At 41.4% G+C, this 26408-nt stretch overlaps 1 protein-coding gene and 4 non-coding genes across 5 annotated transcripts; all 5 read right to left on the minus strand.

The window, feature by feature from the left end:
• Positions 1-2295: 2295 nt before the first annotated feature.
• On the minus strand, positions 2296-25791 carry NOP58 (NOP58 ribonucleoprotein). Its single transcript, XM_021555359.2, has 15 exons — positions 25664-25791; positions 23554-23630; positions 21793-21845; positions 19986-20110; positions 18858-18994; positions 17647-17711; positions 16241-16375; positions 14873-15018; positions 13811-13937; positions 13008-13171; positions 12167-12301; positions 10960-11021; positions 8317-8450; positions 3313-3434; positions 2296-2623 (listed from the first exon to the last, which is right to left on the minus strand). Exons 1-15 carry the CDS (start codon positions 25706-25708, stop codon positions 2567-2569), a joined length of 1584 nt encoding a protein of 527 aa, XP_021411034.1. The 5' UTR covers positions 25709-25791; the 3' UTR covers positions 2296-2566.
• Positions 13558-13643, minus strand: LOC116183872 (small nucleolar RNA SNORD11). The gene has a single exon (XR_004148570.1). It is a non-coding gene; the product is annotated as a small nucleolar RNA SNORD11 (small nucleolar RNA).
• On the minus strand, positions 14696-14776 carry LOC116183873 (small nucleolar RNA SNORD11B). Its single transcript, XR_004148571.1, has one exon. It is a non-coding gene; the product is annotated as a small nucleolar RNA SNORD11B (small nucleolar RNA).
• On the minus strand, positions 16979-17066 carry LOC116183877 (small nucleolar RNA SNORD70). The gene has a single exon (XR_004148575.1). It is a non-coding gene; the product is annotated as a small nucleolar RNA SNORD70 (small nucleolar RNA).
• On the minus strand, positions 21509-21597 carry LOC116183876 (small nucleolar RNA SNORD70). The gene has a single exon (XR_004148574.1). It is a non-coding gene; the product is annotated as a small nucleolar RNA SNORD70 (small nucleolar RNA).
• Positions 25792-26408: the final 617 nt, after the last annotated feature.

Consider the following 26408-nt stretch of genomic DNA (forward strand, 5'->3'; position numbering starts at 1 on the left):
ATCCTTACTCTAACTTTAGTTCTGGGATTTTGGTTTTGTTTTATCAGTAGGCAAAAGATCCATTTTGGGATGAATCACCTCCCTTACAAAAACTAGTGACTAGTGCCTAGTTCAGGCTCTACATAAATGTCTTTGATGCACAATTACTCCTTACAGGAGGAGACTGTACAAGCCTCAAATCTACTGTAAAAAGATACAAGGTTTGGGTCACAATTAAAGGCCTGCCACACTTCTTGGGTAGGAATCACCACTTTTCTGTGCAAAGAGGTTGTAGTACTTCCCAGCTACAACTGTAGGCTTTATTACTATTTTAAGGTGCAAGACTGCACATAAATGCCCAAACCATTGTCTGTGGAAAACCATGTGTGAGTAAACCAGTCTTACCACCTTGAACAGATAAGCAACTTGAAATGCAGTGACCTGGCTTACAGTGACTGCAGTCTATCAGCAGTTTATTTTCACTGATCATATTTAGCACTTCAGCTGAATACACTTACCAGTGTTTCAGCAGTAGGCCTTGTGGATATGCAGCCCATTGTTCTGAAGATGAGGAGTTTAACAGCTCAAACTAGAACCCAGGGTACTTATTCTTTTACCTGCTTAAACGAGGTGATGGCAGAGTTTATCGTCTATCCAGCACTGAAAAACTTGACATTTATTTCCTCTTCTCCACCCAGTATTTCTGGATCACAGACATTTTGAAAAAGAAAAAAGTAGAAGCTCTAGTTAATTGGGTATTAAAATCAACATTCCCAGCATGGGAGCAGGAGAGGGAAAGACATGCTGAGCTCCAATGGGCTGCCATGTGAGATGGAAGCTGGCCTGCACTGGACATTAGCTTCCAATGGTAAACCACTAAAATGTGCTATGTAAGGAAAGAGGTGAATCTCATTCCCTTGTTATCAAAGGAATAAGCAAAAGAAAGGAAAAAGTGGCTATGCAAAAATAACTTCTCTCCATTTCAATCCACTGATTAGACCTACTAGCAACTGACGTTCATATAAATTTTGATTAGGGTAAATTATACATGACAGTTTCTTGAACAGCACATACATAATTTATCTGATACGTTTGAAGAAGAACATTAATAGTTCAGAGGAAACTGAACTTTATGTCTGGTAAGGATTCCTATTTGAAAATGCATTTACAATTAAAAAAAACCCTAAAGGCACTAATAGTCAACTCTTCTATTTCATTATGAATATTTTTTAATACCTTTGCTGCCCATTTAAACATTTCACCTTAGATTTATCTTACTTGTCTAGCAAAAAGCAGATAAACTGGAATGGTCTCAGTATAGCCAGGCAATCTCAATTACAGCAGATGAACTCACTGCAACCTTCCTAAGGGGGGAAAAAAAAGGCAGTTCATATTCTCAATAGTGGCAGAACAACGCATTAATAACTTGTTACCAATCTCATCAGGGACCCACTTGCTCTTACAGGTGACGAGCCACGGGCAGTTCAGTACCAAGGAGCTGCTTGGAAGTTCTATTCCAAAGAAAAATACCAGCTACACTGGCTGCAGTTACCAAAGGTTACTCAGGTAAAGAAACTAATTTTTGTTTAGGTAATACTGTACCACTACACATGAGAGGGGGAAAAAAATCCTTCATAACAATTAATAAACTGAGTGCTAAGCACAGTTTCAAAAAAGTTTCTTTTTCCACCGTAAGAGCTTTAGTCTTGATCACATGATGCTACTTCAGTGCATCTGTTTTCCTACAAGAATGGCAGAATTAGCAAATGGCTGATTTCTGCTACTAATAAAACACTTGTCTTTTCTGCTTCATTATCAGATAGCTGAAGAAGTAATTTTGCCTTGGGTTTAGTTTGGTTGGGGTATTTTTTTCTTGGATTTTGTTAGTTTTGAGGGTTTGGTTTTTGCTTTGTTTTGTTTTTAAATCAAGTGAGGGAAGTTGCTAAAAGCATCATGAAGCAATTTGAAAGCTACCTCACATTTGTTCAAAACATGCATCTGAATTTTGTTAGCCAGTGCAGCAAAACTGAAAGATGCTTAAAAAAAACATTATCAAGAGAAGTACAGTGCAGATTCGGTAACACATCTCAACTGTTCAAAACATCTTTGATATCATGCACAGATATTTGTGTCCACTTTATAGAAAATTTAAGGATATTACAACCTTTGAAATCTTTAGAGAATAAACTGCAATAGAACATTTACACATTTAGAACTTTAGAACTTATCAGTTATTTAAAACAATACATCTTAGAAATAGTTCTAATAATGGCTAGAAAAAACAGCAAACAAATTAAAAGACAAAGGCATAAAATATCCATAAAAATGTTTTTATTCCTTATCAAGAGAGACTGGTCGTGAAAAGAGGATCTATTGTGAACTTTCAAACAAAAGAAACCAATACTCCTCCTAATTATCAGAAACACCAGGGTATCCTGTTCCAGGGAGAAGAAAGCTATCAAACCCATCTCCTTGCCCTCTTGCAACACAGGGAAGTTAGTTTTCAGCAAGAGGCTAAACAAATTATGTTGAGAAATGCTACTCCGAAGCAGCTGTCCAAGGGCCAGTGTTTCACCCCTGTTCCACATCAGTCTTCACCCTCATCTTTCATTTTCTTTTTTTTCTTCTTCTTTTTCTCTGTGTTCTGCAAACAAACAAATGTTGCCATGAACAAAGCATAATGGAAGAGCAAAGCAACATGTGTAGCTAGGCAACAGGGCTCACAGCCGAAGCATCACCCCAGCTGCCATGCTCAGCAGAGCACAGCCCAAACCATGTCCTTCCTCAGCTACTGAACGCACTGGCTGCTCTCGGGGACAGGGAGGTTGTGCCACACTGTCACAGCTCAGCCCTGTCCTCAGCCCTGCAGCTGACAGACACAAAGGGCACTAAATTAAACCCTGTGTTAAGAACAGGACTTCAGAACTGAGACAAAAGCTGGGTTTGGTCCCATCTGCTCTACTGCTGCTAGAAGGTAACAAATCAGCAGGTACAGCCTCTGCTCCCTACAAGTCCCAAAGTGGAGATGCCTGTGGATTGGCACCAAGGGACATTCTTCCCATTAGAAAAGATGCAAAGAGGGAGAAGATTAGAGCTGGGGGTGGGCAGAGGACAGAAGGGGAATGGAGGCATTGCAGTCACAAACTTTCCAGATCTTATTTTGTAATGCAAATGTTCTTGGATTACAGTGACAGATATCACAAAATAAAGTTACTAGAGCAAAACTATTTGCATGCCATGGGTTATACATATCAGAATTTCTCCCTACTCCTCACTCTCTTTTGGAGAGAACATTCCCAAAAAGGATCAGGTAGCTGTGCAATTCTGCCTCACCTCAATTATGGGGCTGGTGGTGAGTTCCTCACTCAGTACCACCTCTTCTTCAGCTTGCTTTTCCTTATCCTTTTTCTTTTTCTTCTTTTTGACAGGTTCACCATCTTCTACAGCTGTCCTTTCTGTACCACAGAAAGGACAAAAATGAAAGGCAGGTTGTCAGTTATTAAGAGCACAAAAGAAAAAGCTACAAGATGTCAGAGGATGCAATGACTCGTATTCACCTTCTCTTAACTTACCTGCAGAACTACTACTCCCTGCCAGAACCAAAATATACAACTACTTCAGACATGAGTGACAGTGTTCAGACAGCGCAATTCACATCTCCTGATGAATTCACATCATGCTATTCCTACATGCTGCTCCCAGGGTTTAAAAGAAGCTTGCATGTTTTCATTTGTTTGCCAAATTACCTTCAAGTACTCCATTGGAAAAGCAACTATCCACAGTTTGACAAGTATTTTTACCAGCAACACAGGAGCAGCAGAAGGATTCTAAATCCCCTCTTAGAAATACATTTAGCCAGCAGTAGCTTGTTCACAACTGATTTCTCCATCTCGATGTTGGAAATTTGTTAAGAAGCAGACCAGTTTTCTTTACTGTTTAGATTGGCAAACACAAATATCTCAATGCAACTTCAAGCATTTAATGTAGAAACATTTTCCTATCCTGGACGACAAGAATTATTTATAATACTATTTATATAAGCTGAGAGGAATGTCAACCCAGGGAAAGATTTACTAATGACCTTACAGTTACTTCTCAGAACAATTCATCAACAGCTGCCCTATCTAATCACAGTGGTAATGGAACTGTGATTTACCACTCACTTCCTAGAATACATCCCACAGTCTTGGGAATCTCGAGGTAAAGAAACCAAGCAGAAATCATTACCAAGCTGACAGCCTATGCAGCAGCCAGGCTGTTACTGGAGCATACCCAAGTTAAATTTATTTGCACAGCTGAGTCAGTGCTGGATACCAAGTTTCACACAGTACTCATGACTAAGTTCATAATGTAGCAACCACTGTCCTTCAGTAGCTACAAAATTGATGCTGAAACCAGTGGTGTTTGCGGTATGTATAGCTGCTACTGGAGGTATGACTCAAGACATCATTCTCTCATCATATGTCCCCCATGAAAGAATCAATTTCATTTTCAGGAACACTCACTCACCACTTACAAAAAGAACAAGTTCCATTACAAAAAAAAGAACCAAACCACATAACCTCCTAACATCCTAACTGTACTTTGTCACAAGTTTAGTTCCTCAAGCCAGAAGAAGGATTGTATGAGTCAAAAATAACACTTCAAACTCTGCCTCTAACATTAGCTTCAGATAAAAAAATTTGGCTTCAGGGTAAAAAATTTCTAGACATGTCTACAGAAGAATACAGCCAACACATGCAGTTTTCTGACATTAAAAAACATACCAGAAGCAATACAGCAAAATATTCTAGACAAAAAACCCTGGTAAATATAACTTTGAGTGGATTCTGCCACAAAATTCACAAACAGTGTGCAAGCATAAGATATTCAAAGCAGGTACAAAAATGAGTGTCCTCACCTCCCTATTGTTGACATAGGGAAATGAAAAGTAGCTGAAAAATAAGCATAAACTATATTAAAGCCACACTGTATATAACAGGAGCATGCACATTGTATTTTCTATGCTACATGTTTTTACTCAGCTGGATTGGTAAAATATGCATTTCCAAGAAAAATGTTGGGTGGTAACCTTGAAAAAATAATTTCTTGTTATTACCCTAGATGTCATCAAGTCTGACACACCAGGCAGTGTAACCTGTCACAATTTACAGTGCAGATGATGGATGCACTGGGTTCTCACAGGCACTGTCACTTCTCACAGCAAGCAGCAGAGCCCTTCCTGAAGATTTCAGCTGCTGCCTTCTAGCAAAGCTCATCACAAGACTTCACATATTTGTACCTAGCCAGAATGAGGATAAAGGCGCCAGGGGTGCTGCTCTTTTCCCTCTAGGTGCAATACTTCCAAGTCAATCAAGGCCGGTGGGGGTTTCTTTGTGATACACAGCAGCTCACAAGGAAAACAATAGCTCTGACTCAGGCACAGAGGCACACAAAGCAGCACCCTGAAGAACAATTTGACTGATGGCCCTGGGAGTGCTGGACATCAACAGCAGCAGTTCCACTCATCATTTTCCACCATTTTTGTCTATGCTTTTACACATAAGCCTGATGTCCTGATGCACCCTGCCTCCTCCAGACAATGTTCCACATCTACAGAATGAAGTCACAGTGCCTATCAGTAAAGAACACCCTGTCAAACTATTGCTATTGTATGTTGCAGGGTTCACTCCATTAACACCATTAATTTAAGATATTTCTCTTATCAAGAAATTCCTTCCTATGTCACTAACTGCTACTATATCCTGATGCTAAATGCAAGCTGAAGGCTTCCCTGGGGGCACTGGCTAGCCTTGCTGGTATGCATTCTGTTTGGCCACAGCCAACTTCAGAGACCACAGCCACAAAAACACCTGCCCTGTTTCACTTCACCAACATGAAAACAAGTTTTAACAGACAGCTCCTAAAGTGGATTATAACTTGTTTCAGGCACTAATCCTTGCACTTGGTTTCCTGACAGGTATAAGAATGTGTTTTGAAGTCACACCTCAACCCCAATCCCCAGCCAGTTCCCACTCAAAGTACTGCCATTCATACACCCCAAACAGGGAGAGGGAAAACACCACACACCTCATCTTGCAGTAACATTTACACGTCAGACTGGCATAATGCAAAATACTTTGTCCCCCTTTACAACAGATATTAAAAGCAATGGTTTGACCAAAACTTTTCAGTGGCAGCTTCCCAGCTCTTTCCTGTCCTTTACCTTCCTCTTGTAACATTAACCAAATAAAAATTTCTGGCTGAAGAATGCTTTTTGCTGGGACTACTTTTCCACCACCCCCATTTTTTATGCAGCTGCACAAACAGCATGGGGAAGGAGGGGGCAGAGACTTATTTCACAACACACTGTCTGGATGTGTTATCTCTGACCAGGCAAAAGCTGAATAGGGCACTGCAGCAAAAAACAATAGAGCCGAGAACGGCAGACATTAAAAGCTCACATGCATATTCAAGTGGACATGCAACATAAATCTTAATACTGGGATCTCCTCTGCACCCTTCTGTGTATTATGTGACTTGCTGAACTCCTCAGCATCTAGGACTACCAAGCCCCCACTAGCACACTATGCAATCAGAGAAATCATGCTGGAAAACAGCAAGGCTATGGTCTCTCTACAGGTGTCAGGGAAATCCGTGTACCCATGCTGGGTGCTCAAATACAATTTGCACACATGAGGCAATACTATTTTCAAGGGTACAAGAGGACAGACTGAAGGGATTAATTCTGCATAGAAGTGACATAAGATAAATGTACTCTCCAGAAACATTTATTCTACAGTCTGAAGCAAGTGGCATAGTTAGCACTAATGCCGAGTGTCAAATAAAATGACCCAATTGATACAAAGAACTGAGAAAAAGTAGGAGCTATTAACCATACATTTCAAAAATTACCCATCTTTTAAGGAAGAAAAGCAACACAGCTGAGGCCTGTACTTCAGGTTTGGGGAAATTTGAAAAGCAAGCAGCCAAACAGCATAGATTTCAGTAGTCCACAAATATTCTGGACACTACCTCCAGTTTAAGGATAACTGCTAAGCTCCACTGAATCCCCAAATCTGAATATAAAATAAATGGAGCAAACTCAAGCAGGTTTGTGTATAAAAGCACCAACCACTGAGTAATATAACTATGAAATGAAACATCCTCCTCACACTACAAAAAAGAAGGCTGGAAGGCAATGTAATATTTCTCCTGCAACGAGCTCCTGCCTGTGAGATGTCAACACTTGCTTTGATAATGCAAGGGAAGCCCAAGGGAACAATTCTGGCTATAGTAAGGGAAGTTGGCTCAAAAGCAGTAGCTGTGAGAACACCCACATTCTCCAAAAGCAAATGGGCAAAGTTCAAGCCTCCAAAGTACTGATGTCCTTTTCTCATTATGTTAAATATAAGAGAACAAGCTGGAGCACAGACCTCAGCTTTACAGCACAAAGGATTCTCCAGTGTAACTTTACTTCTCTGCTATGTCTAGATTCCTGCAACTTGCTTCTTCCATGTACACAGACATGATGGACTAAGTGGTGTCTGGAATGCTCACACCTCCATCACCTGAGCATGAAGAGGCATTGAACCAGCATATCTGCACTCTGCTACCCTAGAACAGAGCAGCAGAGAAGGCAGAAAGAGAAGGCTCTGACAGCCCTCACCTGCTGCAGGCACGGGTAGTTGGCAAAACATGTGAAATTGTTCGTGCCCAGATCTGGCTCTGGATCTCACAGAAATGACTTTAAGTCATCTTCTTTTTCCCCATTTTTTCCCCTCCCAAGTTAGACACTAGTGAGAACAGAATGTTTCTTACAATGAACCATACTGTTAAACTCAATTATTTTGCAGTCACAGTTCAAAATCTTTCTTCACACAGTAACTTATCAGAGAAGGAAAGAACTGTGGACACAGTTCAGTTTTAGCTCCCCAGAGAGTAACATTTGTTCATGTATTACGTAAATTTAGATGGAAATTTCCAAGTGTCATTTCATGTCCAATTCTGACCTCTTATATATTGAAAAAAACTAGAAAACTCTTCTACACAAAATAAAATAGTATTCTTGAAAGAAAATAGGGCAAATTCTGGTTTTACAGAGAGCAGCTTTTCTGACTTCAAGATACTAAATACAAACCTGTTGAGCAAGAAATTCTGCAAGTATATCAGTTTTGTTTTTAAATGTTCTTACACATTTACAACTGCTTTTAATTTGACTGCAGTCTGCAGTCACTTTTTTAAAATACACTGCCATTCTCAAGGAGAATACCCAGGTACTGTGGCTGGCTGTAAATGCTAATCCCAACTGCACGATGCAAACAGTGACATGGCAGCAGCACAGGTATAGCAACCAACCTTTCATCTCTGCTTTGAACTTCTTTGCTTTCACTGCAACCTCTGTGTCTTGTTCATCCACCTCCTGAATTTTGCGCTTCTTGGAAACAACAGGAAGTGTTGAGTCACCAGAGGGGTCAAACACTTTTATTTCACTGTAATGAAAAAAGTCAGTTTATGTATTAAGAAGAGCAAACCTTCAGGGAAGATCCTGCAGTTGAACATAAACTTTCCAACACAACCTACCAAGAATATTTGAAAATCAATCTTGCTCAGTTAACAAAGCATCTACAGGTAGTGAGGCCCTCCCTCCCATACACAGTGCCTTTATCAGTAATCATGGCTAGGAAAGAGATACCCCACGAAGTACAACTGTCTGATCTGAAAGGAAAATACCAGTTAACTATGAGTTTGATTCTGGTTTATACCTGTTCAATGTTCTACATAGCACTTGAATTACCCATTACATTGATTTCTCTGATGCTGAAAGTATATCTAGCATAGCCATATGGTCACAAGCACACAGCTCCCCACCATTTGGTGTATTATTGTATTGTATTTGGTATATTACCCCATAATTGTACCCTAGGGGTAATAATACATACACACAAAGCATTAGAAGTAGTTTTATTTCTGCTTTTTCTCCACTGCCTCTCCATCATTACACGGATAGGGCAAACTCACAAGGCAGGGTAATGTTACAGCTCACTGCTGTAGCACCTGTATCACTCAATTTATGGGACATTCAAATACCTAATCTGTGTCTGAAACTGCTTCTTCTCAGTTACTGCATGCTCGTTTGTTCAGTCCCAAACTGCTCTACAGGCTGTAGAGAACCAGCCACCCTGAAATCCAATGCTCTTTAATTGGAACTTGTAAGGGGCAACTGAATCATCAAATAGCAATGAAGCAGTTCTTTTCTTATTCAGAACAGAATTCCTACTGAAGAAAGAAGAAGTTTTAAAACACTAAATTGAAATATTTTGTCCCAGCCACATAATGGACATCTGAACTTTTCTAAAATAAGAATCTGAAGTAGACACCTTGCACAGGTTATAAAAGCAACTGAAGCTGAGTGACTGGGCTGGGAAGCATGCAGTAATGCCAGCAGACAGTACCAGCAGCTCATCCTCCAAACATGGGAAATTATTTTATGGGTATTAACACTGCACATTGGTTTAAAGAAATTGATTATGTAGCCTTTTGCAAAAGGCAGACTCTGCTTTAGTTAAACCCAAGTGAGTGCTCACTGGCTTCCTTGTCACTGTCATAATACTGCTAATTAAAAACAAAACCAAAACCCCAAAATCATAAATAAGACAAATATAGAATCTCTTGCATCTTTTTTGGAAAGCATACAGAAACATTTCACTTGAATCTCATCTCTAAAAACTAAATTGCATTTAACTTCTGGTACATTACTTTAATTTAGCTATTTCATACAAAATCCACAGTTCCATACAAGACTAAGATCCTTGCCCATCTCCTTAAAACACTATTTTAGCCCTTCTAACATGCCCATGCAGCAGTACTACCATTTTTGTACTACAAGGACAAATTGACAAGTACTGAGTTAGTTTCCCTTTTAGGTAGCCAGACTATGCCAAACAGCCAGGAATTATCTTCAGATTCTCCCCAAGCCAAGACATGTTTGCAAAGCATGTCTAACAGCAGAAACATGTCCTGGCAGGAGTTCATGATTCCTCATTTCCAGAGGCCAAACTCCAGCATCTATGTTGTCTCTTTAACAACCTCCTCCCTCAGCTCCAGCCTCCTGACACGCCCTGATGCTTCATTTACTGACTGACACTGTCTGCAAAAGCTGCTCCAGAAATCAGCCATCACTACGCTTGGAAATGCCTGACATATGGAAGTAGAAGTTACAGCTAGACTCCAGAAGGATGTTTAGGAGCTGCAGATGGGTGCAACAGCGCTAATTTTTCCTCACAGAATGAGCACTGAGCCCTGGTTTTGCTGAGCTCTTGCCCTCTCTACACTAAAGGCTCAGCAAAATAAGCAGACCAAGCTAAGCAAAAAGCCTGCAACCAAATTAAGCAATAAACCCAGATGTCACAGCAGACTAATAATACCTTGTTCAAATCCTCAGATGTTCAGCTGCCCCACTTGCAATTTACAGTGTCATTCTGGGCACCAGAAACTGTTCTAACTGTCCAGAGTACATAAAGACCTTATCTATTGCTTAAGAGTGTTACTTATTACATACATGACTTAAACAAGGATATGAAACTTTGCTCAGAACAAATGGTGCCTGGTTTTTTTTCGTTTTCTTAAGAATAAGATGGCTACGTAGGTCTCTAGGACAGCTTCACAGTGAAAGAAATTAATTCAAACTCTGATTTTCTAAATTTATTTCATTTGGAATGGTAATAAATAAAGCTGCTATATATTAACACTCTGCTTTTTGGGGTGCTGCTGGTAGCACCTAAAGTACTTGCTATCTGATGATATCAGTAATTTACTACTAAAAAATCTGGGAAAAAGGAAATTCTTATTAGCAACAGAACTTATTATCAATGTTTAAATAGTATAGAAAAATGTTTTCTGGATCTTAGGTCAACTCAGCCCACATCCAAAAAGCTTTTCAAAAATAAAAACATGAAGAGTTATTTTTACTCAGCCAAGCTGAAAGGAAAAACTATTCACCTCTTGTTTTGATACTTGTCTGTCTTGGCCAAGGCTTTTCCAGTGCCACTTATTCTTCTTATCTACAAGAGAAATGTAGATATGAAAAACAAATTACTCATATGGAAAAGAATGCACAACACACGTTATTCAGCTCTTGAAATAAAAATGGAAAGACAGACATAAATTATGGTTCAATCTCTTGTGTACCTGCGTTAGCTTTACATGAGGGTAGAGTAGTCACAGGGAGCGTAACTGCTGTAAGGAAGGCTGAGGTGAGAATGGCCTTCCTCATGCTGCTCTTCAAGAGCCAAATTCAAGTAAGGGACATCTACTACTGCATCAAATACCTGACAGTAACATGACATAACATCATACCTCCAAACTCCCAAAAGCAGCTCAAATTTGTGCACTTTTTTCCTTCGGCAAGAATAACTGCATGTCAGGGCTATCACCCTACAGCTGGCATAAAGCCACCCTTAAAGCCACAACACAGGCCCTAAACTAAATTAAAAGAGTACTTGTCAGGTGACTGGGACGTTTCACCTTCCATGGAGAGTGGACAGGTTTTTCTGAGTTTTTCTTTGCTGTTCTAGTGATGCCAGTACTAGAGCATTGTTATCAGATCTAGCTTGGAAGACTGAACCTAGATGTCATTCAAAGATCACATGCAGCAGCCACCTAAAAGAGGAAAGGGTCCCTATGTTCTCCCAGAACCCTGTGCTGATGGCAACATGGAACAGCAGGTGTAGAGAGCCAGGATATGCATCAGGTGGTAGGAGGGCAGTGCAGCAATTTGCAGAATAACATTTTGCTTTAGCTACAGAGAAAGCTCCCCTAAGACTAAACACCACAAGATGCTGCCCAGATTCTAGGAATCAGGCTAGAAAAAAATACTGGCACAAATACTCCTCCTAAAGTATAGAGAAAGAAACTGAAATAGTAAACCTATCCTTGCAATTCAGAGAGATGTAGGGAATGTAAAGGTATGATCTTATTAATCTTGTTCACTATCAAGATTTTTCAGCACATAGCAAATAAATACAACCCTGTAAACAAGAACAGCTGTCACACAAATGCCTGCAGCCAACTTACATGCCCAGACACTGCAGCCAAAGCTGGGAGAAACTACAGGGTAAGAGTGACATGCAACTGAGAAGAGTCAAAAAGCAGTGTCAGAAAATCATACCCTGAACGACAGCTTCACTCAGCTCTCTGCAAGACTTACCCCTCTCTCTTCCAAAAGCCTCAGTCTCGTCTCTACTTTTAGTCTGTTCTCAGCTCCCATTTCAGCACTGGTGTTCTCTCCAAGGGCATCGTAACGAATAGTCAAGGCAGTCTTTGCTGCCAGCATTCGAGAAATCTGGAAAAGCCAAAAATAATATTAAATGCTAAGACTTAACATAAGGCAATGATTCACTCTGATCTGGAAACCATACCCACATACAAAAGAACAAAGTAACCATTTACTGGCAATTTTTAGTCCAAAAAATAATTAGTGTCTCATTCTTTCAACACTGAAATATTGTTAATGTAACACCTTGCTTCCTTGATAAATAGAGAGAAACGTCTAAGATAGCAAGTCAGCTATACATACCCTACTCTACCCCAAATAACCAGGTTAGTCTGATGTGTAATTTCCAGCTTTCTCCACAATTTAAACGTATATTCATCCACCTTATTATGAAAGACTAAGCATTAAGACCAAGCTGTAAATAACTTTAGTACAGAGTCCAATTTTCAAGCAAAACTAAAGTCTTTAACACCTTAGTGTACTGTTACAAAGAAGAAAGTATTAACATACTCCTTGAGAAAGCCAGTGTTACATCCTAACCGATCTAGAACACACCTATTATTGCTCAAGTATGTCAGACAATCCTATTCCCTTTTTTTGAAGAGGAGTGAACAATTTTCAAAGATTTGTAGGACAGTGGTATTTTCCATGTCATCAAAAGCAATACAGTAAACCAAGCCATGGAAAAGCCTCACTGTGAAGCTCAAGCCATCATGAAGCTGAAGCTATTAATGCCATGGAAAAAGCCAAGCCAGTAAAGAACTATGCAGCTTACCTTTCCTTTATTTTTGGTATTGCTTTGTCCCACCAGGGAGGCATGATAGATAAGGCCAAACTTAGGTGTGTCCCTTTTAGTCTTCAGTGCCCTGAAGAGTGCCTTCTCAGCACCCAGTAACTGAACCGTAGAAGCTGGATGTTTTGCCAGATTCAGAAGGGAACCTAGAAAGAGGTGACACGGCAAGAGTAATTTGTCAGAGGAGCAGCTAGGCTAGTTTCCAGCTTTTGAATAGTGTAAGAAGCTCAGATTTATCAGTCTTCATGAGAGCTGTTTCCCATTTGTTTCTTGAAGGACAGGTAAACCACTTCCTTCATGCCTCAACTGTCTTGGTTTGATTTGAACGTCAGGAAAGAAGGCTGACTCAATAAAACATATTCCACTGGAATAATGCCTACTCCTGACAGTCTGACAGCAAGAATGTTTCATCACAGAACTGCAGCACAGATAACTGAAATAAGGCTTCTATCTTGAGCCAGTCTGACTATAAATGCCCAGTGCTGGTTTTTTACCTCAGAAGTGACTGAACTATCAGCAGGAAGCTCAGTAAGTGTCTCAGAAGAGGTAGTGACTTAAGTTGCCCTCATATTCCAAAAAGAATTCAGGCCAACTGAGAACTTCATCATCACAGACTACTACCAAGCTCATGCTGGTACTCTCAAGATTCCTGAAGTGCTGCCTTTGCTCCATTTACCATGATATGTTCACCAGGCCTTATATAATGCTGTTAGCTGACCAGCTCCTCGGAGAAAACCTCTGATGAGGTCACCTAAAACTTATTTATGTTGATCACTGTAACCCACCTGCATGAGCAATGAGCCTTGCTCCCACTAGTTCTCCCACCATGACAGTGAGATTGGGAGCAATGGCCATCATTCTGTTCTTCAGATAGTCGTAGAGCTGTGTCCGATACTCAGAGATTTCAATCACCTGGCACAGACAGAGTTTGGTTACAGAAGTCAGCCAACCAAAAAATAGTAAGAGATAAATATACTGACACAAGGAAGTGCTGAGAATTCCAATGTAGGAGACATAAAACTGCAACATGCAAACAGCCAAGAGCCAAAGTTATGCCCTTTATATAGGGCATATTCCCAGAGCAGAGAGCTACATGCACAAAGTATATTGGACCTGTTCTGCTTATTCCCTTATGCAACTTATTTTCTCAGCGAAACTCCTGATAAAGGAGCTGACAACATGACAAAGACTGAGATGCAGAACAGAAACACTTAGTAAGGACATTTTCTTTAGGACAAAACCCTGGAATATTCAGTTTTTACAAAAATCTTTGCCACCATTCTCTTGAAATGGGACACATACTTTTTACTTGTTTCATAAAAATATATACAATTAGAATGCACATAAAAAAGCAGCCTGGTCTAAACCAAGAACAGGAACTCGTAACCCTGCCACCCCCTGGTAAAGTCACAAAGGGATCCAACTAGCATAACTGAAGTCAGAGGGTGTTTGTTCACACATGGCCCAGACAAGAGCAGGGTAGAACTCCTAATTATTCTGGGGCTTCAGTGGTCCATTTTTAACCCAGGGTTTATCACCTAGCTTCCACAGTGACAAAGAGGCTATACAATGCTATTATCTCAAATACTTGAAAGTACAATGATAGCAAAATTCCTCCCAAAAGTAAGACTGCCACTTTCAGAAGGCTTTGTGCAGACATCAACAGCCTGAGATGGCTCAGATGAGCGAGTGACTGTGCACCCTCATGTCTGAACATCAGGAACACAATATAGGAATCATCACTGCCATCACAAGAGTTAGCACTGCCCTGGGAAAAGCTTTCCTTAGCAGAAGTCGCTCTGAGTCAGCCAAAATAGTCCTACTCCTATCTGTTCATGTGTACATACCTGATCACAGAGATGGATTATGTTGTTTATATCTTCTTCTGATACTTCTGTCCCCATAGAAATCTCAGCAGCAGCCTTCACATCCTCCTCAATCTCCTCTGGTAGGATGTCAGAAACATCAGAGGAAGCAAAATTGCTTCTGTCTCCTGTGGGGGACAGATGAAAGCATATTTGTGCTGGGGGCGAGATGAACTAGTAAAAAAGGCACAGAAACAGATGAAGATAAAAGGCCGAAACAAAAACAGTGACTCAAGTCTGCCATCACACTATTCTGAATTCCGAAAATATATGTCAGTGTTTTGACTTTGTGTTTATACCAACTAGGAATGGTTAGAAATAATAAATTTGAAACTAGGAAAAAAAAAAAAAAAAACAACAGAAAGCCCATACTGCACACATCACCTTTTCACTAGCTGGTTGCTGCAAAACTTTCCGTGACACTATTACAAGAATAGAATTCCAGGAAGCAGTCACTTACAACTAACCAAATCTATTTAATTGTTTCTACAACTGTGGGGGGAGAAGCTTCCTTAAAACCACATGTCTCTCTCTGGACTGCAAACTTTAATATTACAAAAAACCTAGCAAGCAAAAAAAAAAAAAAAATCAATACAAAACACATGAGCCCAAGAGGTGAGGCAAGCATCCAAAATACAGCAGTCATTCTTTCTGCTCTTATGAGTAATTGTAGTAGCTGCTGCCTTCAAGAACACCCAGAGACAGGCAACACTTCTCTTTACATCAGTTTTTTAGGAACTGGTTTCCAAACTGGTCTGCTGACTATGATTCTAAGATGTGCTGGTGGTCCATGAAGGACTGGTTGGTGATGTGGCATTAACTTTCACTTATGTTTCCAAATGGCAAATTGCACCAACATCCACATGCAAACACACCCTCCCCTTTTCTGCTGGCCCCATCTGCCCTGCTGCTGAAGGCAGCACTGCTCAGGGCAATGAGCAGCTGGATGAACAGTGAGTGGGTCTCACACCAGTGCCACTCACGTTGTGCCTGTCGCCCTGTTCTTTTAAAAGTTTTTAAAGTTCTTTTAAGTTTTCTATGCATTCTGATGTTTACATATTTCTACTGGAGTTTCTCATGCACTGTCATGTAAATAATGATTGTTTTGCGTTCTTCTTTGTGGCAGGAGAGAATTGATGAACTGTTGGTTTGACCAGCGTGGTTGAAGAGGTGACAGTTTCGTCCTCCAACCCACTTGTTGCTTTTGGAATACTATATATTGTGAGGTCAGAAATAAAACTTGCTTCCTTTTACTCTTTTGATCTTAGTGTGCACGCATGAGTTATTTTGTGTCGTAGTGCGACACGTGCCCACTGCCATGCCCCAGGCCCGGCTGTCCTCCCTACTCACCGACTTTCCGCACGCATTTACAGTATGTCAGGTTATCCGTGATGATTTTGCCCAGTTCAGGGAAGTGCCAACCGTACCATTCCCGACAGCGCATTATGTAGTTATTCAATTCTTTATCCAAGTCATCAAGAAGAGCTAAAAGAAAGAAAAAGTTCTTTTTCTAAAAGGGCAACCTAAAAATGTGGTACTCTCAAGCCAACCAATTTAAATAGTGTAAAGGGGGATTACCTGAAGTATTTCACTCTATAAATATTGGAATAAACCAAACTGCAGTACACTAGAAATCTTTATTTTTCAGAGAACTGTGTAATACCAGGCACAATACTATAGAAATATTAGCATTGCCATGAGTGTGTCCTCAAAGTTTTATCACTGGGATCATCTTGGACCAACTCCCTAGCAGCACACTCCCCTAGAAAGAGCGCAGTAGCCAGTTCTCCTTCCTCTTAGTCAGCCAAAGTGCTACACAAAGGGTCGATGTAAAATCTTGGCACTGAATTAACTTTGAGGAAAAAATGTTTTACTGGTAACTAACTGATCTTGTATTCTATTACTTGATTTAAAAGAGCAAGCCTTTTAGCTGCTGTTATAATATAAGTATACCAAATACAAAGCCAACGGGCTCACCATTTACAACATATGACAGATTTATAGTTTATTAAAGTAGAGCACCTACAGCATATACTGCTAGAGAGTCCTGCGGCTAAAATAGTTCCTGCTAATGCAAATCCAACATTCCCATCTGTTCCCTCAGTGGTAGTGACGAAGGAACTGAATTACATCATTAAATTCAGTTTAACTATGTTTCATCATTGGCAACAGTCTGGGAATTAATAGTCTGAACAGGATTCCTCACCACTGCTTCACAGCAAGCATGCAGATTATGATGTGTCTTCAAGGAAAAGGGAGGAATGGGCTTTCCTAGCTGCTTTAAGAATTTCAGTCTGTTTTCCATTCAGAAAGCAGGGAGACAGAATGCAGCATTACACACTACAGTGTGATTTACACACCTAATGTAGGAATCTATTTCTACATTGTCATCTATGCAAGACATCACCTAAATGCTGGGTCAGAAAATGCTATCCTGTGGGGCCCATTCTCCCTGCACCACTCAGAAGGGAGGCATGTTGGGAAGGAAAACCCTTAGAGGACTGAACTAACACTGCCTGTAGCTCAGCTGATTTCTATGCTAAGTGCATGACAGTTTATTCTATTGCCTTAAAAATGTTCCTGCTTGTGGAAAACCCTACTGAGAAAACACACTTTATGCCTAGATGAACATCAGTGCCCAATTTACTAAGACATCCTAGGAGGAAATTGACAACAATACTTTTCTTTAGCCAATGTAAAGAAGTTAGTTATCCTATGCCAAATCCATTAATAATTTAAGCTCTAAATATACTTACAAATTGCCTGGATAATCATGGTATCTACTTTGTCTGGGCTGAATTTCAGCTTGTATCGGGAAAGGCTGAGGAGACACAAATACAGTTTCATCAGCATCCTGACACCCTGTTGCAGAATATGCCCCACCTGTTCCTTTTTAACATTAATAGTTGTCCACAGGTTCATTGAAACCAAGCTCAGTTCTGTGCCACTGACTGCTCTCAGCTGTGGCTAGAAGCCACAGTGACACAAGTTTCACAATAGCTCTCCCATACCCTGTGATCATGGTGAAAGAGAAAGTTAAGGTTATTTGTACCACCTGCTGCAGACTGAACATTAAGTGCTGTGTCAGGAAATTAATTGGCTCTTGGTTTTTCTGCATGGTTCTCCACAAAATGTATTTGTCAACAGCACTTCCAGTTGGCAGCAGCTGGAAGCATTCCACAAAACTGCACCTCCCTAGCAGCAAATACCAGCAATGCTAATGTGAAGTAACAAAAGAAACTTCCTGGAACAGATTCTCATTGTCTGAGAAAGCCCATTACCATCTGGCTTTAATGTTATGTTAACATTTTCTCTGTATGCTACAGTGAAAGACACTTAGTATCAATGAGGATTTGCATCTTAAAAGTCCTTTTTCAATATTAATGACCATTTTCAAAGTAAACACACTTTTAAGGAATTGGCTACAGCAAAGCATTTAACTTGCCAGTGGCTTGTGACAGGACAAGCTCATGTCAGAATATGGATTAAAGTTACTTCACTAATGGATGCTTGATCCCATGGTGATCCAACAACTTTGTATTTAGCTACTAATCCACTAAATCTAAAAAGCAGCAAGAACAAGGTGGAATGAATAACCCTGCCTTTAATATTTGCATTATCTATTATATGGGCATTTATTCTAGCCCAAATCATCAACTTGTGGTCTCCACCTTGTCTCTTCATGGCAATGGAACTTTATATGACTCCCTTGACTATTCCAGGTGAATTCCTGAAGTATGTAACAAGAAAAGGAAAGCTACCGGCTTCCACTTTGGGTGAAGAGGAAACCTTTCTCTAAATGGTGGGTGCAAACTGAAAAATCTTGTAAACAAGATTTCATTTACAGAAGTATCTTGACTTACAGAGAAGGCCATGCCACGTACTCAGAAACACTTCAAGCAGTGCAGCTCAGCCAGACACAGGAATGGGGCAGACAGGATGAAACAGAGCTGTTGTAGGAACTCACCTGTGTGCCAGACCCAGGCACATAGCTGCCATCTCTCGAGAAGGGAGGCCTGTTATGAGCCCTTCAATCTGTGAGCGAATTCCTCTCATCAGCTCTGTAACCATTGGGCTGTGTATACAACTCAAATTCAGCTTCTCCTGCAGTGTGGAAATCAACGGTCCAAAATCAGGCATAGCACAACATTCCTCTGAAGTCTTTCTTCCAGCAGCCTTACATCATTTTAACTGGTTTTCCCACTGCAATCCTGTGATCACACAAGTTTCATCCATTTTTCATGTTCAGGGCAGTGACACCCCCAGTTCCCCACACAGTTAATATTCCACTTTGAAAAGAGCAGATTTATAATTAATATTCTTATCTGCTGTGTAGAACATTCAACTTAAGAGTCAAGATATTGAAGTTTACTAGAAAAAGTTTGGTCACAGAAAGAAAATTCAGAGGTAGAGGGTTAGGGACTTTGTGACTTTTTCAGAGAATAAGACTGAATAATTAGATTAAAGTCTTTGCACTTTAACATTAAGCTCTTATTTTGCAACCTACAGAGTCTCCTAAGACAGCATGACAGAACAAAGTTCAGTGGAACAGGGAGCAATTGGACATGAGATGGGCAACTGGTATTTGACACCAAGGGGACACTGGAAAAAGCAGTCCACCTTCACTGAACTTCCTTCTTTCTCTGGGCAGGCAAGGACCAAGGGGTGTGCACAGCTACCTGCACACTGAGGAAGGTACAACAATGCCCACTCCCAAAAAGACAATAAATCACCACCCTACTACTGCTTCATGTGTTAGTGAGGAGTATGTGTCTGCCTGGCTTGGGTTTTTTGATCAGTTCCTTCCTCCCCTCTTTATCTGGATTGGATAATTAGAAAATTAATTTTTCTACTTGCTGGGTTTCTGACCAATGTTTAAGAGAGAAATCAAGCAAACCTGAAGACCTCAGTGCATTCTTACCATATCAGTCACCTGTGTTCTCAAGACAACATCTTCCCTGTACACACACCAGGATTAACTATCCTCTATATTGCAAACACAGCACTGGCAGCATAATCCACTGCAAAACCTCTGAAATCCGACTATAGCATTTCAGGAGCATGAGACAAAGGAAAAACAAAAATCAGTTATCACCTTTATGACACCTCCAAGTTTGGCATCTGCCACAGCCAACTGCTCGTGGGCATCTTTTGCCACGATCTTCTTGAGAATCTTTTTCAAGTTCTTGCTGAGCTTGCCTTCTACAAGAGCTGTGGATGCTGCATAAAACAAAAGACCAAAGATACCGTTTCCTTCTCCTAAAACCTGTAAAAATATTACTTCTAACTTCATATATTTATTTTAACTGTCCATAGTAAAGTCTAGTTTGAGCTGCAATATTACTTCACCATGCAATAGCTGAAAATCAAAATAGAAGAAAATTATACACATCCTCCTCTGAAGGCCTAAATCAAAAATCTTTCTCCTAGTTGCCTCTCCTTTCTCCGTATGTTTTCAGTTCTATTTTTGCCAATTTTGTTTAAGGATCTCTACAAACAGTATGCCATATGCTTTAGATCCATGCTTAACATTTCCAACGGCAAAGTTATATGGGAATATTTTGTGTATAATTTAATTAACCAACCATTTGCCAGGTCCCTTAGGCAGCAACCAAAATATCCTAAATTGAGTAATGGCTTATTTGCATTCTCTGGTGATGATAATGTACTATCTAAAGCCCCAGGAATAATGCCAAACTGGACAGTCAGACAGACCCTTTTAATACAGCATGCAGACAGGAGAATCTTTAAAAGATGTTCTTCATTCTTAAATATTAATAGATCTGTAAAAGCTTTACAATCCCACACAATATATTTTAAGCAGGCACTTATACAACTCTGAGGGTCAGCTCTGTGCTCCACTGAACTTCTGGGACTGATACATCTCTAACACAGTAACAGAGCAGCAGCCAGTGATTTTTGGTTTCCAGAACCTAATGACATGTAGGAGTAAAATCAAAGTGCTGTGCTGAATTTCCTCTCAATCCTTCTACAATGCAGATAATTTTCTACCCTGCAAGCTGGCCAACAGCATCTAACCCCTTGGAACAGTCACATACGCCTTCAAAAATAAATGAGCCATAAGTCATCTGAACCTCTCCATTTTGCATACAAGTCAACTTGAAGCAAAGTAGTAGGTGTTAGATGTTTTTGAGGTTTTTTTAACCAGCCTAACTATACATGAACTGAACCCAAACCTATGCAAAAGCAGCATAATCAAAAAAATATGCCACAATGTACAACAGCTCTTTTACTTGCATCTCCTGTTTGATGGTTGTGTCTCCATTCTTGTTTCTTTGCTTCTTTTATAAGCTATCCCTACTGCATCAGAATATGAAGATCTTTAATTATAAATGTGATGTGGAACACTCACCTACTTAAATCATACAGCACATTCAGCAGTAATTGTCACACCATTTCTGAATTATTGCCTAGAATTCCTACCATTTCTGTTCAAACCAGGCCATATATCAAGCATTTAAGTGCAGAATTCATAAAAATTATTGAATATAAGGTTTTCCATTTTGCTTAAACTCCTAAATTTGAGGAGAACACAGACCTTTCTTAGGCTGTATCCATAAAACCCAGGTGGTTGTAATAATGAATGACCTCTAATACCTATCTGTTGTCTCAGTGGTAGTGACGAATTATTGACTCAAATCAGTGATATTCAGCTTCAACAAGAATCCATCATTGACAACAGACAGGCTACATGTATCAGTCACAACTTATATGGTGCTCATTTATAAACTGCTGGAATATATGCACTGAAGGAAAAAATGACACTTTATTACATCTTTACTGCACTATAGACTGGATAGGTGACTTCATAACCATCAAAACCAGCTCACTTTTAAAAACTTGTAATTTAAAAGCTAAAATAATAGTGTTAACTCACTTACCAGCAAGTGCTTCTGTTGTATCCTGAAATTTTTCGAAGTGTTTCAGCTTTACTCTACAGAAATAAAATAGAAGTGTGCAAACAAGTGTATATAAACCATATCCTAGAACCATTTTTTTTTCTGCCTCTGCTACTACAGCTCCTCTCTTTTCCCTACAGCTTCAAAAGAACAATATGCAGACCCTCAAAAAGGACTCAGCGCACTAAACTGGCCAGTTGAGTCTGGTGTGACATTTCAGCTCAGTCTCACAACTATATAAAGAAAAAAAAAAAAAGGAATTTTGATTTGGCATTTCTTGGACTGACATCACCAGAAAACCTAACCCCCAGTTTTGCATTGTAGTTCATATTTAAAGACAGACATCATCCGTTTAAATTTCAACACTGCAACCTGATTGACTGATGATAGCATCTTCCCACTCATCTTCAAAAGGAAATATTCTGCCTCTGTGGAATGAAGAGCCTGCATAGCTCAGATTTAACATGCTTTTCAACCAAATACATCTTCAAAGACTTTAAATTTGAACTGATTCATTGCCCATAAATCCTCAAGTCTTCCCCTGTAATTAGATGTTAGAATACAAGTTCTGAACTGAGTTTAAGACAAACAACAAAAATTTCTTAATGCCCTAAGTGCTGACCAGAGCCAAGAATCCTATGAAGACTGTTTAACCACACTGTGACAGATCCTTAGGTACAGCTTCCCTCTACCCCTCACAGTCTGTGGTGTTGGTATATAGTTACAGTTAAAAAGCTATCTCAATCCAGTAAATTCCTCGTCAGGGACAGGCATTTAACTAATCCAGCTCTGATTAACAACTGCTGATTGTGAGTCAAGTATCAGCAAAGGAAGCAAGGTCACAGATACAGCTGAATACTTGAGTTAAGCATTTGCAGATCTCAACAAAAGCTTCAGGCTTACACTGATGCCTTTTCAGAAAGGCAAAAGAGGAATTATTTTTATCAGAATGGAGATCCCATTAAGAGCCACATTCTGTATAGCAAGTGGCCAAGACCATGTTTCCAGGACAAGATTAACCACACTACAAACAGGCAGATGTAGGATATTCTGGACTCCGCTCTAAGTAGTGTTACAGAGCAGGATAAATATGAAATGCATAGCTTACTCAGATACATCCATTATAATCAAAGCTGGTTAGAAATCTTCCAATAAAATCACTAGACAGACTTGGAAGGAATCCACCATTGTCCCCAGCTTTAGGGCAATTTGCTAGAAAGGCTGGCTTGATTAGAGGACGCTGCAATCCCTGTGCAGCTCTGCAGTGGTGCTCTCACTGATGGCATGGCCAACAACACTAGCTCTCAATTCAGTGATTTATGTAGTTCCACCTGGATTAAGTTTTATTTTTCCCAAAAGAATTTCCTGTGAGCACAAAACCCTGGCATTTCACTGACACTTCCAGCATTAAAAGCTTGGATGTTCTTGTCAAAGCACCCACATTACCTTAAAATACTGTTCAATTTTTTTGTTTTGGTGACACATGGTAATGACTTCTACTGCTTAATTACACTGTAAGGTATTTCTTTCATTTTGATATTCCATTGTAAGCATCTCAAAGCATCTCAGAGTATCTAACTTCACATTATCATTGCTCACAGCTTTTACAATACTTTTTGAAATAATAATTTTTGAAACCCAAAAATCAGTACTTCATTCTGAACCTCAGCTGTGTGTGACTACAGGCAGCCATGTCCTTCTTTCACAAGCCACACTGCTATCCCTACATGTAAAGCTGCTTACATTTTGTTTGCTTTTTCAGGAGTTTCAAATTCTTTCCACAGACTGTCAACTTCCTGAAGCTTTTTCTCATTCAGAACCTGTAGGAAAAAGAAACACAGCACACAAGTATATTTAGTTATTCAACCTAGGAAACCTGAAACATTTACAGTGTATCCAACCACTTTGCAGTAGGTAACACTGAGTCAACAAAGTCAACCTCAATGATCTGTGTTTCACCATTCTCCCTCAGCAGCTTTACCCTACTAATAGACAATAGTGCAACATTTTTACTATCACCTGAATTACAGAAGTTCTTCAGTAATGGCTGCATCCTCCTGGACCTGGCACATTAAAGCAAAACTCTATCAAAACTGGGCTTGCTCCGCCTCCTCTACAGGACTCATAATCATGGTGACCCAAACCCAAATTTACCACTGCTTTGGAAAAATAAAACATCTGGGAAACCTAAAAGAAAGCACTGATCCCCCAAATTATTTTCATTAATCAGACCTAACCCAAACAAAAAAGAAATTCCTGTAAAGAACAGTTGGAACCACAGCTTGATCATCAACCAAGCCAAGAATTACCTAAGAGGCAGCAATGGTTTAATCACATCTCTGTACACAGGGAACCCCCTCAGTTTTAAGCAGCACAAGATTAACACACTGGAGCCTATAAACATTTCACAAAATGCAGAGTGCACAGGAAATTCCCAAAAAATTGTTCAGGGGAATAGTCGAGATCTTTACAACACTGAGTTCTTTACATCTCACTCAATAATCTTGTGGTTTTGTCCCCACAATGCAAATGCAAAGCAATTGCAATTTAACTCAGTGCAGAAATCATTCCTAGTATTATGAATTTTGCTCCCTGGCAGATTTCTAAACCGTGGTTGAAGGAGGTTGTGTTTTTTTAAACTCAATTTGTAGAATTGACATCCCACATGACTGTGAGGCACAGCAAAACCTTGGGGCAACCTCAGCCAGACAATTCTTTCCCGCAGTTCATTTTTCCTACACCAAGACCTACAGAATTTTTAGCCTCTATAAACAGATATAGGCACATAGAGAAAATTAAAGACACAGAAACTGCTAAAATCAAGACTGGTACTATATAAAAATGACACACCTATGGAAAACTGCTGACACCTGCAGCAAACACTGCAGCACCTCTGCAGATACCTCCCTGGAGTTCTCTCTGTATGTCCCTTCTCCTACCTTTGCTTTATGCCTGATCTACCTTCAAAAATTAAAATATTAAAGTTTGTATTAAAATATTGCCTGAACTGTACGGCTTCACCCCAATAAGGAGAAAATGTTTTAGGGCAGAGAAAGGAAATATAGAGAGAGCAAACCAGCAAGGATGCAATTCTGCTGCAGGCAAAGGAAACCAGACCCTTCCTCTCTTCGCATCTGCACTCATGTTCACACAAGCTAAAACCCAAGACTAAGCTGAAAGGGGAAAAAATAGGAACGTTATTATGAACAAACGATGACCAAGCTGTACATGCATCAACACTCGAGCAAGAGAAAAGCCAGAAATGAGCACGACACTGTATCAACTCTAGTTTAGGCTTGCTCAAAGTCCCAGGCAGCTGCAGCCCGGAGCCACCCGGTCGGGAGGCCGGCAAAGCCCTGGGAAGGTGTGTGCTCGTCCCTCTGGGAGAGCGAGGTCGGGACACGAGAAGCCGGCAGGCCCAGCGCAGGGCCCCGCACGGCCGGGAGACGGCACCGCCCGCCACGCGGAACAGAAAGCGCACAGAGAGCATCACTTCCTACCAAATCCCGCCCGGCACAGGGGAGGAAGGGAGCGCCAGAGATGCCTCTTGGCAGGCACCGAGTAACTCCCCTTCTGCCCGCCGAGCAGCTTGCCCCTGCCCCGGGGCCTCTGCTCCCACCCTCGGCCCTGCTCGCCCCGCGAGGGGCCGCACGGGATGCGGGAGCCCTCACTCCCTCCCTCACTCCCTCCCTCACCCCCACTCCCTCCCTCTCCCTCACCCTCACCCCCCACCGTGTTTCCCCGTTATTCCCTCCGCAGGCCCGACGCGCTCCCCTTCGCCCTCCCTTCTGCTCCGCCGCAGGTCGGCGGCCGCGACCCTCCGTGCGAGCGGCAGCGCGGCCCCGCGGCTCACCTTGAAGATGGCGTAGCCGGCGGCGGTCTCGAACAGCACCAGCATGGCTGCGGCGGGCGCCGCGTGCGCCGCCGCCACCGACCGCGCTCAAGCACGCGCGCGCCGCGCGGCGGAACCGGAACGGGAAGCGGCGGCGGCAGCGGAAGCGAGAGCGCGCGGGGAGCGGAAGCGGCGGGTCGCCTTCCGCCCGCCAGCCACGTGGCGGGGCCGCCCCCGCCGCGGGTTCGAGTCTCCTGACGCACAAACACGCGGGAGCTGGGGCGCCGCCGGTGTGCCCTTCTGGCACCTCACCCGAGCTGTCCTCGCTTCCCCGGGTGCCGCAGTTGGCGGCAGGGTCGGCCACCGTTGATAGGAAGCGGGTGTGTTCCCCGGGACGCGAGGGGCCGTGCTAGAGACTTTGTTTCCCGAACGGACCCCGAAGCAGGGGTCAGCGGGTGGTCCTCTCGGCGACCCCGAGCCGCACCGGCCGCGGTGTCGGGGTTCAGCGGCGCTCCCGGCCCTCTGCACGTGGCGGGTTGCGTTCTCTGCCCACTCCGCTCTCGCTCCCGTGGCCTGACCTGCAGCTCATCGCACCGAAAGCATTTCCTTTGCGTAAAGAATTGTTGACACAGTGCGATTGCGAGTATTTAAAAGCTTGGCTTCGCCAACAGACAAGCACCAAATTGCTCGTATAAAACGCGTTTCGAACGCTGCGTGTTTCCCCGCGCTGCTCGGCTCTCCCCGGGGCACGGGCAGCTCCGTCTGC

Source organism: Lonchura striata, chromosome 8, assembly GCF_046129695.1.
Source record: "Lonchura striata isolate bLonStr1 chromosome 8, bLonStr1.mat, whole genome shotgun sequence".
Taxonomy (NCBI): Eukaryota; Metazoa; Chordata; class Aves; order Passeriformes; family Estrildidae; genus Lonchura; species Lonchura striata.

Coding starts and splice junctions, on each gene's coding strand:
- NOP58 (XM_021555359.2), bottom strand. CDS start 25,708: ATGCTGGTGCTGTTCGAGACCGCCGCCGGCTACGCCATCTTCAAG. Junction 18,995..19,985: donor AACTTGGAGGTGTCATAAAG/GTGATAACTGAT, acceptor TCCACACTGCAG/GAGAAGCTGAATTTGAGTTG. Junction 3,435..8,316: donor GTTCAAAGCAGAGATGAAAG/GTTGGTTGCTAT, acceptor TCTGTGGTACAG/AAAGGACAGCTGTAGAAGAT.